The sequence below is a fragment of the Taudactylus pleione genome, unplaced genomic scaffold (genome assembly GCF_031769625.1).
Source record: "Taudactylus pleione unplaced genomic scaffold, aTauple2 ptg000433l, whole genome shotgun sequence".
In the NCBI taxonomy this organism is placed as follows: domain Eukaryota; kingdom Metazoa; phylum Chordata; class Amphibia; order Anura; family Myobatrachidae; genus Taudactylus; species Taudactylus pleione.
In genome coordinates, this window is record NW_028284835.1 from 1,052,501 (window position 1) to 1,068,287 (window position 15,787).

At 44.5% G+C, this 15,787-nt stretch overlaps 1 protein-coding gene across 5 annotated transcripts in view; it reads left to right on the forward strand.

The window, feature by feature from the left end:
- RPS6KL1 (ribosomal protein S6 kinase like 1) overlaps positions 1 to 15,479 on the forward strand; it is a 55,222-nt gene extending 39,743 nt beyond the window's left edge. For all 5 annotated transcript variants that reach the window (XM_088447483.1, XM_088447481.1, XM_088447482.1 and 2 more), the window contains exons 2-11: positions 4,908 to 5,169; positions 5,430 to 5,554; positions 7,148 to 7,240; positions 7,653 to 7,700; positions 7,866 to 7,998; positions 8,394 to 8,723; positions 9,015 to 9,104; positions 9,196 to 9,278; positions 9,350 to 9,445; positions 15,281 to 15,479. In XM_088447483.1, coding sequence (XP_088303609.1) covers positions 4,953 to 5,169; positions 5,430 to 5,554; positions 7,148 to 7,240; positions 7,653 to 7,700; positions 7,866 to 7,998; positions 8,394 to 8,723; positions 9,015 to 9,104; positions 9,196 to 9,278; positions 9,350 to 9,445; positions 15,281 to 15,388 — 1,323 coding nt within the window. In that variant the 5' untranslated portion in view covers positions 4,908 to 4,952 and the 3' untranslated portion in view covers positions 15,389 to 15,479. The remainder of the gene's footprint in view (positions 1 to 4,907; positions 5,170 to 5,429; positions 5,555 to 7,147; positions 7,241 to 7,652; positions 7,701 to 7,865; positions 7,999 to 8,393; positions 8,724 to 9,014; positions 9,105 to 9,195; positions 9,279 to 9,349; positions 9,446 to 15,280) is intronic.
- Positions 15,480 to 15,787: the final 308 nt, after the last annotated feature.

The window sequence follows — 15,787 nt, forward strand, 5'->3', positions numbered from 1 at the left end:
TCGCTGGCTACTGTAGTTAGGCAGAGGTCTCAAACAGATGTAACAATTGACTCTGCCGCTGGCCGCCCCCTCGGCTGTCCTGTACTGGTTGTCCACGTGGTGTCTGACACCCGGCGTGACTGCGGTGCTCGGAGAAGATTATTCTATAAAGCTGCTCACAGTGTACTAGAGACGCTAAGCTGCGACTTTAGTGGCTCAGGAATTAGTTTTACACACGTACAAAGTCGCGGATAAAGCACCACACAACGCAACATGAGTAAAAGCCGCAGCCGTTCGCATCGGAACCCTTTTTAGACGCTCGCAGCTGCCCAAATGTCACTCACTAAGCAGATCTGTGTAAGCTAGCAATGTGGTCTTGTCACGTCTGTGTCTTCATTATGCGAATAAGACACAGTTTGAGCGATAAGATGCTCTATGTGACCCTTTGGCACTGAGAGGGGTTATTCGACGTGACTGAAACAACAGTAAGAAAGGACACATCTGTATAAAGTTGTGTATGTGTGTGTGTATATATATATATATATATAATTTTTGTTTTTCTTTTTCTTAGCATTTTAATTACACCTTTCACCTATGTATCACCCATTAACACATAGTTTTTGATTAATTCTTATTAACACATACTAACACTTTGGCCTCTCACTGGTGTGCTGCACTGGGGTGACTGGCTTTCATCGGCTATTTGGGGTTCTGCACCCCAGACTCTGACCAAGTGATAGGGACCTCCGGTATCAGAGACGCCGTGACGCGGCACGGAGGCTTAGAAATATTTTTGCAAATATATGCAACTGAGATCTCTGAAATATCTACAGCCATGTAGTTTTTCAAATCTAATTGCTGATTTCATTCTGAGTGCTGGGGGATTACTTTTTTTTACTTTCTTTTGTTTCCAGTTATGTATAATACACAGAGCCACATCTGCAGTTATGTATGAAACACTGAGCCATATCTGCAGCTATGTATAATACACAGACTTTTCTGCAGCTGTATAGAACACTCAGAGCCACACCTGCATCTATGTATAATAATATACAGAGTCATATCTGTAGCTATGTATAACACAGAGACATTTGCAGCTATGTATAATATACTGTCATATGGACAGCTACGTCAGTGGTCGAAGTGGGGGTATGGAAAATCTAAGGTTGCACTTATGTGCGCAACGAAGGCGGGCATGCACTGGAAAAGGGTGCGTGTCCTTACGACGCGCTCTTTTTCAGTAGTATAGTGTACTACACCGTAGTACTCCTTATACACATTATGCCACACAATAGTAGTGCCCTTTATGCAATGCCCACAGTAGTAGTGCCCTTTATGCAATGCCCACAGTAGTTGTGCCCTTATACAATGCCCACAGTTGTAGTGCCCTTATACAATGCCCCCTATGCAGTGCCCACAGTAGTAGTGCTCTTTATACAACGCCCACAGTAGTAGTGCTCCTTATAGTAGTGACCCCTATACATTGCCCCACAGTAGTAGTGCCCTTATACAATGTACACAGTAGTAGTGCCCCTATGCAGCGCCCCTGGTAGTAGTGCCCCGTATACAATGCCCACAGTAATAGTGCTCTCTATACAATGCCCACAGTAGTAGTGCCACTATACATTGCCCACAATAGTAATAGTGCCCACTATACATTGCCAACAGTAGTAGTGCCCCTTGTAATAGTGCCCCTATACATTGCCCACAGTAGTAGTGCCCCTTGCAGTAGTGCCCCCTATTCATTGCCCACAAGAGTAACAGTGCCCCCAATACATTGGCCACAATAATAGTTTCCCTTGTATTAGTGCCCACAGTATATAGTAGTAGTGCCCCTTGCAGTAGTACCCAGATTAATAGTGCCTATATTAGTGCCCCTTGTAGTAGTGCCCCTTGAAGTAGTGCCCATAGTAGTAGCAGTAGTGCCCATAGTACTAGTAGTAGTACCCCTTGAAGTAATGCCCATAGTACTAGTAGTAGTGCCCCTTGAAGTAGTGCCATAGTACTAGTAGTAGTGCCCCTTGAAGTAGTGCCCATAGTAGTAGCAGTAGTGCCCCTTGAAGTAGTGCCCATAGTAGTAGTAGTTTCCCTTGAAGTAGAGCCCCCTTACACATAAACACACAGACAAACACACATAAAAACATACTTACGTGAAGCCCAGCTCCGGTGCCCGCCGCCATCCGCCTGCTCCTCGCTCTGCACTGTGGAAGAGGACTCCCACAGTACACCGTGCATAGTCCTCTCCCGTCAGCTCCACGCTGTGCACTGTGGGAGAGGGAGAGACGTCATGATGTCTCTCCCCAACACGCACTGCAGGAGCCGGGAGGCGGAGCTCAGGAGTGAGCTCCATCCTCCGGCTGCAGGGAAGGAGTCGCCGGGCGCCTGCTGGTAACACAAACTCAGCAGGTGCCCGGCATATGGAGAAGACAGCATCAGCACTTTATCCATATGCCTCTCAGCGGCAGGCGGGTCAGTGCTGGAAGTGTCGGTATACTATACCGTTGTATACCGGCTCACTTCCAGCACTGAGCTACGTATAATATGCTGGGCCATATCTGCAGCCATGTAAAATACAGAAAAAAGGAATTTGCCCCCCAGCACACTGTAGATAAATCAAAAATACTTGAATCCTACATGATAATAGAAATTCAGAGGTATTGGTTTACATACATTTGCAAATGTATGAATAAGCGCTGGGCCGACGTCAAGGCTCCTCTATACCAGCTGGTATAGAGGAGCCTTGACGTCGGCCCAGCGCTTATTCATTTGCAAATGTAAGTAAACCAATACCTCTGAATTTCTATTGTCATGTAGGATTCAAGTATTTTTGATTTATCTGCAGTGTGCTGGGGCAAATTACTTTTTTCTATGTTCAGTGTAAACCCCGCCCTTTACAAGCACCTGTAGTATATCATTAAGCTGATTGAGCAACTGCCATATTTTTTGCCATGTAAAATAAACTGGGCCATATCTGTTGCCATGTATAATATGCTGCGCCATATCTGTAGCCATGTATAATATACTAGGCCATATCTGCAGCTATGTATAACACACAGTGCCATATCCGTAGCTATGTATAATGCACAGAGCCATATCTGTAGCTATGTATACATAGCTGCAGATATGGTTCATGTATTGTACATAGCTATATACATTGAGCCATATGGGCAGCATTGTATAATACTTTTCTGCAGCTCTGTATAACATACAGAGCCATATCAGCATATGAATGTAATATACAGAGCCATATCTGTAGCTATGTACAATACATGAACCATATCTGCAGCTATGTATAATAAGCTGCCATATTTAGAGCTATGTATAATACACAAAGCCTAACACGCAGTGCCATATTTGCAGCTACAACACACAGAGCCATATCTACAGCTATGTATAATACACCGAGCCTTATCTGTATTTATGTATAATACACACGGCCTTATCTGCAGCTATGTATAATACACTGAGTCATATCTGCAGCTGTGTATAATACACTTAGCTTTATCTGTACTTATGTATAATACACTGGGCCATATCTGTAGTTATGTATAACACACTGGGCCTTATCTGCAGCTATGTATAATACACAGTCATATCTGCAGCTGTGTATAATACACTTAGCTTTATCTGTACTTATGTATAATACACTGGGCCATATCTGTAGTTATGTATAACACACTGGGCCATATCTAGTTATGTATAACACACTGGGCCATATCTGTAGTTATGTATAACACACTGAGCCATATTTGTAGTTATGTATAACACACTGGGCCATATCTGTAGTTATGTATAACACACTGAGCCATATCTGCAGCTATGTATAATACACTAGGCTATATATGCAGCTATGTATAACACACTGGGCCATATCTGTAGTTATGTATAACACACTGGGCCATATCTGCAGCTATGTATAATACACTGGGCTATATCTGTAGTTATGTATAACACACTGGGCCATATCTGTAGTTATGTATAACACACTGGGCCATATCTGTAGTTATGTATAACACACTGAGCCATATCTGTAGTTATGTATAACACACTGAGCCATATCTAGTTATGTATAACACACTGGGCCATATCTGCAGCTATGTATAATACTCTAGGCTATATCTGCAGCTATGTATAATACACTGAGCCATATCTGTAGTTATGTATAACACACTGGGCCATATCTGTAGTTATATATAACACACTGGGCCATATCTGTAGTTATGTATAACACACTGGGCCATATCTGTAGTTATGTATAACACACTGGGCCATATCTGTAGTTATGTATAACACACTGGGCCATATCTGTAGTTATGTATAACACACTGAGCCATATCTGTAGTTATGTATAACACACTGAGCCATATCTGTAGTTATGTATAACACACTGGGCCATATCTGCAGCTATGTATAACACACTAGGCTATATCTGCAGCTATGTATAACACACTGGGCCATATCTGTAGTTATGTATAACACACTGGGCCATATCTGTAGTTATGTATAACACACTGAGCCATATCTGTAGTTATGTATAACACACAGAGCCATATCTGTAGTTATGTATAACACACTGGGCCATATCTGCAGCTATGTATAATACTCTAGGCTATATCTGCAGCTATGTATAATACACTGAGCCATATCTGTAGTTATGTATAACACACTGGGCCATATCTGTAGTTATGTATAACACACTGGGCCATATCTGTAGTTATGTATAACACACTGGGCCATATCTGTAGTTATGTATAACACACTGGGCCATATCTGTAGTTATGTATAACACACTGAGCCATATCTGTAGTTATGTATAACACACTGGGCCATATCTGCAGCCAATTAAATACTTTATTTCATATCTCTTTCTATATCAGTTTTGACTTTATGCATCTCTCTTAATTCTTCCTCACTTCTTACACTCCCAGGACCCTTTTGTACGTTCCTCCCAATGGTCACATTCCAGGGAGGCAATGAGCAGTGAGAGGGATCTATCTTGTCAATATCGAGTTGGATTCACAGGAGTAATCGAGCAGACACCAAGTTCCAAGATCAACTCCAAACGCGATTATCTGGTGGATGCGGCCAAGCAACTGCACGTGGCCCAGGAGCGAGATGCCAATGAGGAATATGAGGCGGCTTTCAGTCACTATAAGCATGGGGTGGAACTGCTGCTGAATGGGGTGACAGGTCAGATCATACCTCGGCCATAGTCATGTCATTTCTTGTACCTCCATGAATCTCATCTATGACCCCTCACCTAGGTCCTGGGATTTTGTTAAATCAAATGTATTATTTTCCTACTGTTTATCCCTCTTCTTTTCTCTGGATCTCCTGTATTGCCCTTCCTTCGGTGTTCTTCTTCAGCCGTTACACCCTGCTCTTCCCCATTTTACACCCTTGCACTCTGTTGCCCCTTCGTCATTCTCCCGTTCTGTATCTCACTCTAGTTGACCCAAGCAGGGAAAGGCGCGATGCCGTGAAACGTAAGATCTCACAATACTTAAAACGTGCCGAAGAAATCTTCAACTGTCACCTGCAGAGGCCCATGGGATACGTGTCAGGCGCGGCAGAGGTGAGCGCACCGGATTCGTTATTCTGAGGTTTCGCTTGCTCCTCTCCAAGCCAGTGAGGGGGGAGAGTTGGGGGAATTTTTTAAGCCACCTGATTGATCAAAAATTAAACCGCCACCTTCAACCACGACGCGCTGCAGATCACCGCCCTGCGTTGTTTTTCATGTTCTGTATACAAATCGCCAGATTTATTAAGCCATTCACAACAAAATAAGGAGGCGCAATTCGCTTATGAATCATGCCGGCAATGAATTATGTACTAACAGTTACATACAGGGCGCACACTTAATATTTTGCAATTCTTTGCCGAGAATGTTTCAGTCATTCGTGTCGGCGCCCGCCCCAGCGGAGCTTACCATCTATGGGGTCTATTTACTAAGCCTCGGAGAGAGCTAAAGTACCAACCAGTCATCTCCTAACTGTCACTGTACAGGCTGTGTTTGAAAAATGACGGGAGCTGGTTGGTTGGTACTTTAACTCCGTCCACTTTATCTCTCTCCACGGCTTAGTAAATAGACCCCTTAATTCCCTATCACATAGACACAGCAGGGTTAATTTGTTTTGTCATCAGTGGTCAGTTACTCTACCAGTATTGGGTCGGATTGTGGGAGGGAACTGGAAACACGGGGAGAACATACAAACCCAAATAGGACCTTGTTGGGAATGGAACTTAAGATCTCAGTGCTGTGAGGCAAGAATCTAACGTACTGCTGAAATTATTTTTTGCTTCGTTGAGGGGTCCGAAACAGGTACTCCAGTATCTTTACGGAGAGGACAAAATTATTTTCTGAATACTTGAAATTACTGTATGATACTATAAAGAGAATAATAGTATTACAGGTTGAGTCTCCAATATCCAAAATGCTTGGGACCAGGGGTATTTTGGATAACGGAATATTCCGTATTTTGGAATATTTGCATATCATAATGAAATATCTTGGGAATGGGACCCAAATATACACACAGAATGTATTTATGTGTTATATACACCTTATACACACAGCCTGCAGATAATTTTATACAATATTTTCAATAATTTTATAGCTCAAGCTAAGTTTGTGTACATGCATGAAATTAATTTATGTTTCATATACACCTTATATACAGCCTAAAGGTAATTGTATACAATATTTATAATAATTTGTGCCTTAGACAAAGTTTGTGTACATTGAACCGTCAAAAATCAAAGGTTTAATTTTCTCAGTCATGCCAAAAAAATTCTGTATTTCGGAATATTTGGATATGGGAGACTCAACCTGTATTAGATTATACACTACATGGCCAAAAGTTTGTGGCCACCTGATCTAATGAGCGAGTTTGGCCATTTCAGCCACCCCCATTGGTAACGGGTGTGTAAATAAAATCCAGCATACAGCCATGTAGTCTCTATAGCCGCACATCACCACGTGGCACAGTCCTAGGATGCCACCTTTCTAACAAGTCAGTTCTTCCTGCCCTGCAGGGCATGGTCGCTGGTGATATGAGGCAATTTAAAACCCACCGGATTATAACACACGAATGGTTTTTCATATTACCGAGCGCATGAAGGTTTGCTTTATGCTTTGTGTGATCTCTGCATTGTCTCTGCGTTACAGGGTTACAGCAGCCTCCGATTTCGGCCAATCAGAGTCTTGAATGCTGCAGTGGAAAACTTGAAGCGCTGCCGCGTGCTGGAAATTATTGACAAGGTAACTCTGCGTGCGTGTTATTATGTGTCAGAGCACATGCTTATATCACATCAGCCTGTTAGCATGTACGTAAACACAAGATTCCTTGTTACACGCGTCTTAAGACATGTGCAAATGTAACATATAAATGCATCTAGGACAAATAGGGGTCAATCATTGTCCAATCATTGTAACGAAAATAAATTTACACCGTTAGATTTGCGCAGCTCAGAGTAATTGCGCCAGTGTTATGCGCAACATTTTATGTGAAGCGCTCAGATGTCACTTGCATGTCGTAATTGAGTCGTGTTGCATTTAAATTAATGGTTAATTGTAATGTCTCGTCGGAGGAGGGAGATGGTTTGTGGTTTATATTTGAGTTATGAGGACTTGTTCTCTCTGTGTCTCTCTCTCTCTCTCTCTCGGAGGTTAGGTGCAGCTGGTCTATGAGCCATCCTCAGGGACAACGTTTATCCTTAAGGTAACAAGACTCTGTCGTTACAGTGATCCTTAGTTGGATGACTCTTGTTCCTATTTTGCAGAGTTCCCCAATAAATTCAACTGTCACTGCTGTAACCTGAATGTTTCCAGCAGAGACTGGTGAGGGTTCCTCTGTTCAGTTCTTGTCTCTCCGATTTCCCCCCAGTCTCTCATGAAGTCCGGACGCTCTGGTCATGGGGCAGTCACAGTTATTCCGCAATGTGTCCCCTACATGGTCCAGCTGCAGAGGTTTTATGTGAGCGAAGATTCTCTGTACCTACAGCTGCAGCACATTCCAGGTCAGTCACTCCCGAGACCTTTGTGTTATCCCTTATTCATGACCACTTCCCATTATACCCAAGACCTACTTATTATCCATAATGACGAAGTCTTTCCTGTTATCCCTAATACCAAAGCTCTCCTTGTTATCCTAATTCCTGGGACCTTTCCGTTATCCCTAATGACGGAGCCCTTTCTGTTATCAGTAATGACAGAGTCCTTCCCTTTATCCCTAATGACAAATTCCTTCTCTTTATCCCTAATGACGGAGTCCTTTCTGTTATCACCGATCCCTTCCATTATGCATAATTCCGGAGCCTCTTCTAGTATCTCTAGTTTCTCTGCCTTTCCTTAGATCTTATCATTATCAATTGTCCTTGTCTACTTACCCACGTTTTCTCTCCTAATCGTGCAGGAGGACGACTCTGGGGGCATCTCGGGAAATACCAGTCTCACGCAGCAAACGTAGAGTCACAACCAGCCTCTGCCCTGTCCTATTCTGTCTCTGAGGACTCCAAAGCCCATAACATGAATTCAGATCAGGACAGATCTCAAACACATAAAGCTATCATGAGCCAACAGATTTGGTCTAGGGCCCCGGACAGTGGTTCTCCAGCAGAAGGGGTGCCTGAGTCCCAGGTCAGACTCTGGGGTGCCCAGCTGATATTGGCATTGGATACGCTTCACCAGGAAGGGGTTCTGTGCAGAGACCTTAATCCTCGCAACCTGCTGATGGGGGAGAAAGGTGAGACCTATTACCTGCACTGCCCAGCTTTAACATATCCCACATGTCCTCATGCAAAGTGTTCTTGAAAAAATAAATACTGTGGTATTCATGTATTTGAACTGACAATTAGAATAGTGTTGCTATGCTGGCACTTTTAATAAATAGATCACTTTGGCAATACTGGTATAAGTAGCTGACTGGAGGGCATGGTGCCAATCCTAAGGTTTTTTTTCCCCACACTGCTCTATTGGTTCCTGCCCCAAACCAATGCCACCCACCCCTCCCAGATGCCCCTCTCTGCCTCTGCAGGTGATGTGTGCCTGACGTACTTTGGCCAGTGGCGAGAAGTTGACCATGTCTGTTGTCCTGAGGCTGTGGAACACCTGTATGTCGCACCAGGTGAGAACCTGCACATGAGTTTCTGTGATACAGAGTCTTGATACCTATAGCAGTATTTGGATACTGACTAATCTCTCACCCTCCCCTGCAGAGGTCTTGGGAGTGGGTGAAGTGAACGAGGCCTGTGATTGGTGGAGCCTAGGCGTTCTTCTCTATGAGATGCTGACTGGACAGGTGAGAATACGGTATCACATGGTTTGTGTTTGGCTGGTCGCTGGGGTCTTTCTGACTATCTGCCTCTGTAGTCTCTCCACAAGAATCTAATCTCGGGAGTCGGTGCTCAGACGGAGATCCCATTTACAGAAAACCTCAGTCCGGCCGCTGTTTCTCTACTGACAGAGGTGAGTTATTGTGACTGAGAGGACACCGGGACAGTCTGTATTACATGTGTCCTGAGAGTCAGGACACACTGGGATTGTCTGTATTAAACATGGACTGAGAGGACATCGGGACTGCCTGTACTACACTTGTACCGAGTGAAGTGACATTAGGAGTGTCTGTATTACACTGAAGTGCCAAAAGTTATGGGATATTAGCATGTAATGGTATGTGGCATCACCATACTGTGACGTCTTGGAAATACTCAGACCTGCATCATCTTGTGAGTCAGTTTGAACACTGGCTAGGCTTCTCATGGCAAGCCAACATGAATTATCAGGGCACGATAGTGGGTGCCCGACAGATTTCCAAAGTTTTGTGGACATTCAGCAGTGCTCGATCTATGGTTCACATGTTTACCCGGGAATACCTTATGGAAGGCTTTACCACCCACTGTGGACAGCACAGTGGCCGATCACAGGTGATTAAAGATCATGAGTCGTGACCAGCGGTGTCTGGCCAGAATTGTCCGAGGTAACAGACAAACGACACTGGCTCAAATGACATCCACATTCAATGTAGTGGTACCAGACGCACATCCAGCAGGTCAGTGCAACTTTTTTTTTTTTTTTTTTTTTTTAGCTTCCATGGGATATGGAAGCAGAAGACCCACCAGTAGGACCTCTGTTAACACTACAACACTGGACACCGCGCCTCACCTGGGGTTGTGACGTAGCTAATTGGAGCCTGGAGGACTGGCAACATGTGTCCTGGTCCGATGAGTCACGGCTCCAGTTTTTTCGGGCTGATGGTAGGGTTCAGGTGTGGTGCAGACCCCATGAGGCCATGGACCCAAGTTATCAACAGGGCACCATGCAGGCTGGTGGTGTTTCCATAATGGTGTGGGGTGTGTTCATGTGGCATGGGTTGGGTCCGCTGGTCCACCTGAACACGTCATTGACTAGTAACCGATACGTTGCATTGCTTGCTGACTATTTGTGGCCCTTCATGGACTTCATGTACCCCCACAACGATGGAATATTCCAGCAGGATAATGCTCCGTGTCATCGGTCCCACGTTGTCATGAATTGGTTCGAGGAGCATTCTGGAGAGTTTCCGATGATTGGTACGGCCACCACATTTGCCCATTATGAACTGAATCCAGCATTCATGGGATGTGGTGGAGAGGTCCATTCGTACCCAAGACCCTGCACCTACAAATATCATGTTGCTGTGGGAAGCTATCCAGGTGACATGGGTCAACATATCATCTCCATTGGTCTTTCGTCCACTTGTGGAATCGATGCGTAGTATTGTGTAGGACCCACGGTGAAGTGCAGCAACACCATGTGGCATCTATCTCATGACTTTTGGCACTTCAGTGTATATAGGACCATTGGTTGATTGCTTGCATATATGCCTGCTAATGCTGATACATGCTGCTAATTATAAATTGTATGGCTACTATTTTACACCTATACCTTTTTGCATTGTATCTATGTGATGTGCTAGTCTCTGTTTAGCTCATCTGAGCTGGGTGCAAGCATTATAGATAGATAGATACAGTCAGGTCCATAAATATTGGGACATTGACAGAATTTTCATATTTTGTCCTCTATTCACCACCACAATGGCTTTGACATGAAACAAACAAGATGTGATTTAACTGCAGACTTTCAGATTTAATTTGAGGGTAATTACATCCAAATCAGGTGAACGGTGTAGGAATTACAACGGTTTCCTATATGTGCCTCCCACTTTTTAAGGGGCCAAAAGTAATGGGACAAACTAAACAATCCTAAATCTAACTTTCACTTTTTAATACTTTGTTGCAAATCCTTTGCAGGCAATTACAGCCTGAAGTCTGGAATGCATAGACATCACCAGACGCTGGGTTTCATCCCTGGTGATGCTCTGCCAGGCCTCTACTGCAAATGTCTTCAGTTCCTGCTTGTTCTTGGGGCATTTTCCCTTCAGTTTTGTCTTCATCAAGTGAAATGCATGCTCAATCGGATTCAGGTCAGGGGATTGACTTGGCCATTGCATAACATTCCACTTTTTAGCCTTAAAAAACTCTTTGGTTGCTTTTGCAGTATGCTTCAGGTCATTGTCCATCTGCACTGTGAAGCGCTGTCAAATGAGTTCTGAAGCATTTGACTGAATATGAGCATATAATATTGCTCGAAACACTTCAGAATTCATTCTGCTGCTTTTGTCAGCAGTCACATCATCAATAAATACAAGGGAACCAGTTCCATTGGCAGCCATACATGCCCACGCCATGACACTACCACCACCATGCTTCACTGATGAGGTGGTATGTTTTGGTTCATGAGCAGTTCCTTTCCTTCTCTTCTCTTCCCATCACTCTGGTACAAGTTGATCTTTGTCTCATCTGTCCATAGGATGTTGTTCCAGAACTGTAATGGCTTTTTTAGATGTTGTTTGGCAAACTCTAATCTGGTCTTCCTGTTTTTGTGGCTCACCAATGGTTTGCATCTTGTGGTGAACCCTCTATATTCACTCTTGTGAAGTCTTCTCTTGATTGTTGACTTTGACACATATACATCTACCTCCTGGAGACTGTTCTTGATTTGGCCAACTGTTGTGAAGGGGTTTTTCTTCACCAGGGAAATAATTATTTTGTCATCCACCACAGTTGTTTTCCGTGGTCTTCCGAGTCTTTTGGTATTGCTGAGCTCTCCGGTGCGTTCTTTCTTTTTAAGAATGTTCCAAACAGTTGATTTGGCCACACCTAATGTTTTTGCTATCTCTCTGATGGTTTTTTTTTTATTTTTCAGCCTAATGATGGCTTGCTTCACTGATCGTGACAGCTCTTTGGGTCTCATATTGAGAGTCGACAGCAACTGATTCCAAATGCAAATGTCACACCTAGAATCAACTCCAGACCTTTTACCTGCTTAATTGATAATGAAATAACGAGGGAATAGCCCACACCTGTCCATGAAATAGCTTTTGAGTTGATAGTCCCATTACTTTTGGCCCCTTAAAAAGTGGGAGGCACATATAGAAACCATTGTAATTCCTACACCGTTCACCCGATTTGGATGTAATTACCCTCAAATTAAATCTGAAAGTCTGCAGTTAAAGCACATCTTGTTTGTTTCATTTCAAAACCATTGTGGTGGTGAATAGAGGCCAAAATATGAAAATTCTGTCAATGTCCCAATATTTATGGACCTGACTGTAGATAGATAGATAGATATAGATTTCCAGATCGGTGAACTGAGCAGTATGCTGAGAGCTTGGTATTTTGAGTCTAGGCTAAAAGCTTCCCTTCCTGGTGGATTTAAAGTCATTAACAAGTGGTATCCAGGATTGCGCCACAAATGTGATTAAGAGCTTGGAGGCATACAGTTATCTGAAACCCAACTGGGATTAACACATTCACTATTGTAACACCCCTGAGGAAGTAATTTATGATGAAACGCATTGGGTGACAAGATCCAAGATCAATATCCAAAGTGAGCCTTACAGGTTATCAAAGAGCTTGTCCCTATAAAGGGAGATAGCAAGTGTACGAACATCTGTCCCACAATGGTCAAGATGTCTATGTACTGTATATGTGAGAATACGTTTTATGTTGATTTTATGTTTGTTTGTTTGTTTTTTTTAAATAAAACTGTACTAAAAGGAAAGAAAGTTATTTGGTTGAAAAGGTCTCATAGTAGGCCCCATGGCAGACATAAAAACTTCACCCTTATCACAATACTCTATGTAATAGGAATAAAAATGATAATATACGAAGGGGGAATTGGATCCCATATAGAGTTGTATAATCCAGTTTAGATGCTCCCCAAAAATACAACATTATTATCATTGTTAATTCCATAGGCTCTTTCTGGCAAAGGACCTTTTTGGGGATTAGCAGTTTTATTTTGTCTGCCCAGTGTACACAAATGGGAGGTGCGACTGGGACACGAATCCCCCTAAACCCGGCCAGAATCCAACTGTACCACTGTGGTTTTGTGGTGGGGTGTCCAAATGCATAACCAGACAGACAAATAGACCAATGAATTATATATATATATATATATATATATATATATATATAATATATATAAAACACACACTGTGTAACATTTACTTACAAATTGTCACAAATACAATGTGTCCCCAGCTAGAGCAATAGTATAAATATGTGAGAATCAGTGGGCCATAGGTTACTATAGGTGTTAGCAGGAGTCACATCTATAATGCAAGCAGCCTCATTCTTGTCTCCAGTTATGCAGCAGAGATGAGGACAGGCCCCGCCCCCATCAGAGCTCTCAGCCGAGATGAGGACAGGCCCCCGCCCCCATCAGAGCTCTCAGCCGAGATGAGGACAGGCCCCCGCCCCCATCAGAGCTCTCAGCCGAGATGAGGACAGGCCCCCGCCCCCATCAGAGCTCTCAGCGAGATGAGGACAGGCCCCCGCCCCCATCAGAGCTCTCAGCCGAGATGAGGACAGGCCCCCGCCCCCATCAGAGCTCTCAGCCGAGATGAGGACAGGCCCCCGCCCCCATCAGAGCTCTCAGCCGAGATGAGGACAGGCCCCCGCCCCCATCAGAGCTCTCAGCCGAGATGAGGACAGGCCCCCGCCCCCATCAGAGCTCTCAGCCGAGATGAGGACAGGCCCCCGCCCCCATCAGAGCTCTCAGCAGAGATGAGGAAAGGCCCCGGCCCCATCAGAGCTATCAGTTGCTGCTGGACAGACCATAGGGGGAGATGTATCTATCAAGCCGTGGTGAGAGATAAAGCTTCTGTCATTTCATAGATTTTGCCAGATAAATAAGTTAAGAGCTGATTGGTTGTTTTTCTTCAAGTTATCTCTCTCCAAGACTTGACACATCTCCCCCCATAGTGTGCCCTTTGCCCCTTGGAGCCAATGCCTCCCATACTTACAGCACCAGGGATGAGATTATACGGCGGCCATAATAGCTAGCGACCCAGCAAATGGAGGGTCAAGCAGTACAGTCTATAATAATGCTATAATGTCCAGCATGGCACTGTATTATTATAACACGAGTCACATTGTTAGTAGTTCTGTATGAGACGAGATAAAAGCCCCTATGTCAGCGTAAGTGATGAGTTTCCTGTATGTTTGGATACATGTAAAGACCCTTACACACTAGGCGATTTTATCCATGATTTGACCGATTCCGACAAATCATTAAAATCGTGCGGTGTGTATGTAGTATATCGTGCGGCGTGTGTGTAGTACATCGTGCGGTGTGTGTGTGTGTAGTATATCGTGCAGTGCGTGCTCCTGTGGGGTTGTCAGCCTCAGCGCCTGATGTTTAGTACATGCAGGAAGATCAGGCGATGCGGCTGACAAACCTATGCAGCGGGGCCGACATATCGTGCGTTCGGGCACCAGATCGCTCAGTGTGTACGGAGCACCCGATATGTTGGCCCACTGGGGCCGTGAGTCGCATCGCTGGGTACACACGTCATTTATTGTGCACCCAGCTTAACTGTCCCATTCCCACCGGCAGCCTCCAGGAAGGTGCAATATGTGCTTTTATAGCTGTACTGTGAGGTCACGGTTCCATCTCTCCGGTTGAGTCTTGCGATGGCGATGGCTGTGGAGTCCTTCAGGTATGGTCAGACTTGGGGAGGGGGAATGGTCCCTGGCCTGCCAGCTCATTGTCACTGGTCAGACAGGTCCAGAGACGACCCATCACCTTGGAGCTCCCTACCTCTGTCCGCGGTCAGCGCGGCTCCCTGCGGACCCTATGATAAATCAGGGGAAAAAATGGCTGCAGGTTTCTTCAACGTTTTATCCGCAGGGCCGCTGACCTCATCGTGCAGCGTGACAGCGCCATTGTACAATAACTGCTCTCTCCTTCTTTCAGCTTCTCCGCTATGATCCAGACCAGCGAGTTGGCTCTGGCCCGGGGGGTGTACATAGGATTAAGTCCCACCCATTCTTCAGTGACATCCAATGGAAGAAGCTGGTTTAAGACAGACAAGTCCAAAGATGCATGTAGTCAGCAACACCATTTCTGGTCACTGTGATGTCATATCCTCTCACAAGATTAATAAAGAACCAAAATCTGGTTTAGGTCTTGTTTCCATCACGAGGTGTGTGTGTGGTCTGAGACATTTGGGCACAGAGCAGATCCATCATAGGAAGCTGTAATAGGTGATGGAGAGGAGACTGTGCAATGGCCGGTGTACAGGGATGGGAAGCGGTAATAGGTGATGGTGCATGCTGAGTGTACAGGGATGGGAAGCAGTAATAGGTGATGGTGCATGCTGAGTGTACAGGGATGGGAAGCGGTAATAGGTGATGGAGAGGAGACTGTGCTATGGCCGGTGCATGCTGTGTGTACAGGGATGGGAAGCGGTAATAGGTGATG